Source organism: Fulmarus glacialis, unplaced genomic scaffold (genome assembly GCF_000690835.1).
Source record: "Fulmarus glacialis isolate BGI_N327 unplaced genomic scaffold, ASM69083v1 scaffold9043, whole genome shotgun sequence".
NCBI classification, from domain to species: Eukaryota; Metazoa; Chordata; class Aves; order Procellariiformes; family Procellariidae; genus Fulmarus; species Fulmarus glacialis.
In genome coordinates, this window is record NW_009202238.1 from 1 (window position 1) to 1,970 (window position 1,970).

Sequence of the window (1,970 nt, forward strand, 5' to 3'; positions counted from 1 at the left end):
CAGGGTTTTGGGGGGGCCCCAGGGTTTTAGGGGGGAGCAGGGTTTTGGGGGACCCTCAGGGCTTTGAGGGGGCCCAGGGTTTTGGGGGGGTCTCCCCAGCCATTTTGGGGTCTCCTGGTGCTATTTTGGGTCTCCACGCTCCATTTTTGGGGTCTCCGCCACCATTTTGGGGTCTCTACGTGCCATTTTTGGCTGCCTTTTTGGGTCTCTACTGCCATTCTGGGGTCTTTGCCACCGTTTTGGGCTCCCCCTGTGACACTTTTGGGGTCTCCACCACCACTTTTGGGGTCTTCACTGCCATTTTTGGGGTCTCCACCGCCATTTTGGGGTGTCTATGTGCCATTTTTGGGGCTCCAAGTGACATTTTGGGGTCTCCGTGACCTATTCTGGGCTCTCCCGGTGCTATTCTGGGCCTCCGCGCTCCATTTTTGGGGTCTCCGCCGCCATTTTGGGGTCTCCACCGCCATTTTGGCCTCCCCCCGTGCCGCTTCTGGGGTCTCCTCGCGGCGCTTTTGGGGTGTCCCGGCCGGTTTTTGGGGCGCCCGACCTTGTAGCGGTTGCCGTAGGTGAGGTCCAGCTCGGACTCCTCGGGGTTGAAGAACATGCCGGGCTTCTTGGTCATCATCTTGGTGTAGACGGCCTCGTCGGGCTGGACGCGCACCACCAGCTCGTTCCGCTTGCACTGGCGGCCGAAGATGTCCCCGGGCACCTCCCGGAACTGCAGCCGCACCTCGGCCTTGCGCTCGTTCAGCGCCTTCCCGCAGCGCAGCACGAAGGGGACGCCTGGGGCGAGGCCAGGGCCCGCCTCAGCGTCAACATCGGCATCCTCAACGTCGTCCTCAACGTCATCATCCTCAGCGTCAACGTCCTCGTCAACGTCATCATCGTCAACATCGTCATCGTCAACATCATCGTCAACATCATTCTCAACATCATCGTGCTCAACGTCAACATCGTCAACGTCCTCGTCAACATCAGCATCGTCAACATCATCCTCAACGTCATCATCCTCAGCGTCAACATCGTCAACGTCATCCAACATCATGTCATCATCATCAACATCGTCATCGTCAACATCATCATCGTCAACATCATCATCGTCAACGTCAACATCCTCAACATCAACATCGTCAACGTCCTCGTCAACATCATCCTCAACGTCATCATCCTTAATGTCAACATCCTCAACATCGTCATCACCAACGTCATTGTGAACATCATCATCAACATGATCATCATCAACGTCAACATCGTCATCATCACCATTGTCAACGTCATCGTCACCATCATCGTCAACATCACTATCGTCAACATCATCATCATCATCATCAACGTCATCATTGTCAACATCATCATCATCATCAACGTCATCATCGTCAACATCATCATCATCAACATCATCATCATCGTCAACATCGTCATCATCAACATTGTCATCGTCATCGTCAACATCATCAATATCACCATCATCAGCGTCGTTGTCAATGTCATCATCATCAACATCATCATCAACGCCATCGTCATCAATGTCATCATTGTCAAGGTTGTTATCATCAATGTCATTATTGTCAACATCACCATTGTCACCATCATCATCAATATCGTCATCGTCAATGTCATCGTCAACGTCATTATCATCAACGTCATTATTGTTGTCGTTAACGTCATCATCAACATTATCATCACCAACATCATCGTCAACGTCATCATCATCAACCCCATCGTGGTCATCACCCCCCCGCACTCACCGTCCCACCGCTCGTTGGCCACGCGCAAGATGGCGGCGGCGAAGGTGGCGGTGGTGGAGCCCGGGGGGACGGTGGGATCGTCCAAGTAGCCCTTCTGGGCCTCGGGGGGGCCGGCGGGGTTGCCCACGTACTGGCCCAGGACCACGTCTTCTGGCTCCACCGGCCCGATGCACTTCAGCACCTTCACCTGGGGGGGGGACGGGGGACATGTGGGGGGGGCCA

General features: G+C 54.3%; 1 protein-coding gene across 1 annotated transcript; it reads left to right on the forward strand.

Moving 5' to 3' along the window:
• Positions 1 to 695: 695 nt before the first annotated feature.
• LOC104074170 (A-agglutinin anchorage subunit-like) lies at positions 696 to 1,837 on the forward strand. Its single transcript, XM_009574208.1, has 4 exons — positions 696 to 1,015; positions 1,048 to 1,279; positions 1,314 to 1,375; positions 1,474 to 1,837. The coding sequence occupies exons 1-4, from the start codon at positions 696 to 698 to the stop codon at positions 1,835 to 1,837; spliced, it is 978 nt and encodes a 325-aa protein (XP_009572503.1).
• Positions 1,838 to 1,970: the final 133 nt, after the last annotated feature.

What these genes read in the sequence shown, in the direction of transcription:
- LOC104074170 (XM_009574208.1), top strand. Translation starts at nt 696, where the DNA reads ATGTCCCCGGGCACCTCCCGGAACTGCAGCCGCACCTCGGCCTTGCGC. An exon ending in TCAACGTCATCATCCTCAGC is followed by an intron (nt 1,016 to 1,047) that starts GTCAACATCGTC and finishes CCAACATCATGT; the next exon opens with CATCATCATCAACATCGTCA. An exon ending in TCACCATTGTCAACGTCATC is followed by an intron (nt 1,280 to 1,313) that starts GTCACCATCATC and finishes CTATCGTCAACA; the next exon opens with TCATCATCATCATCATCAAC.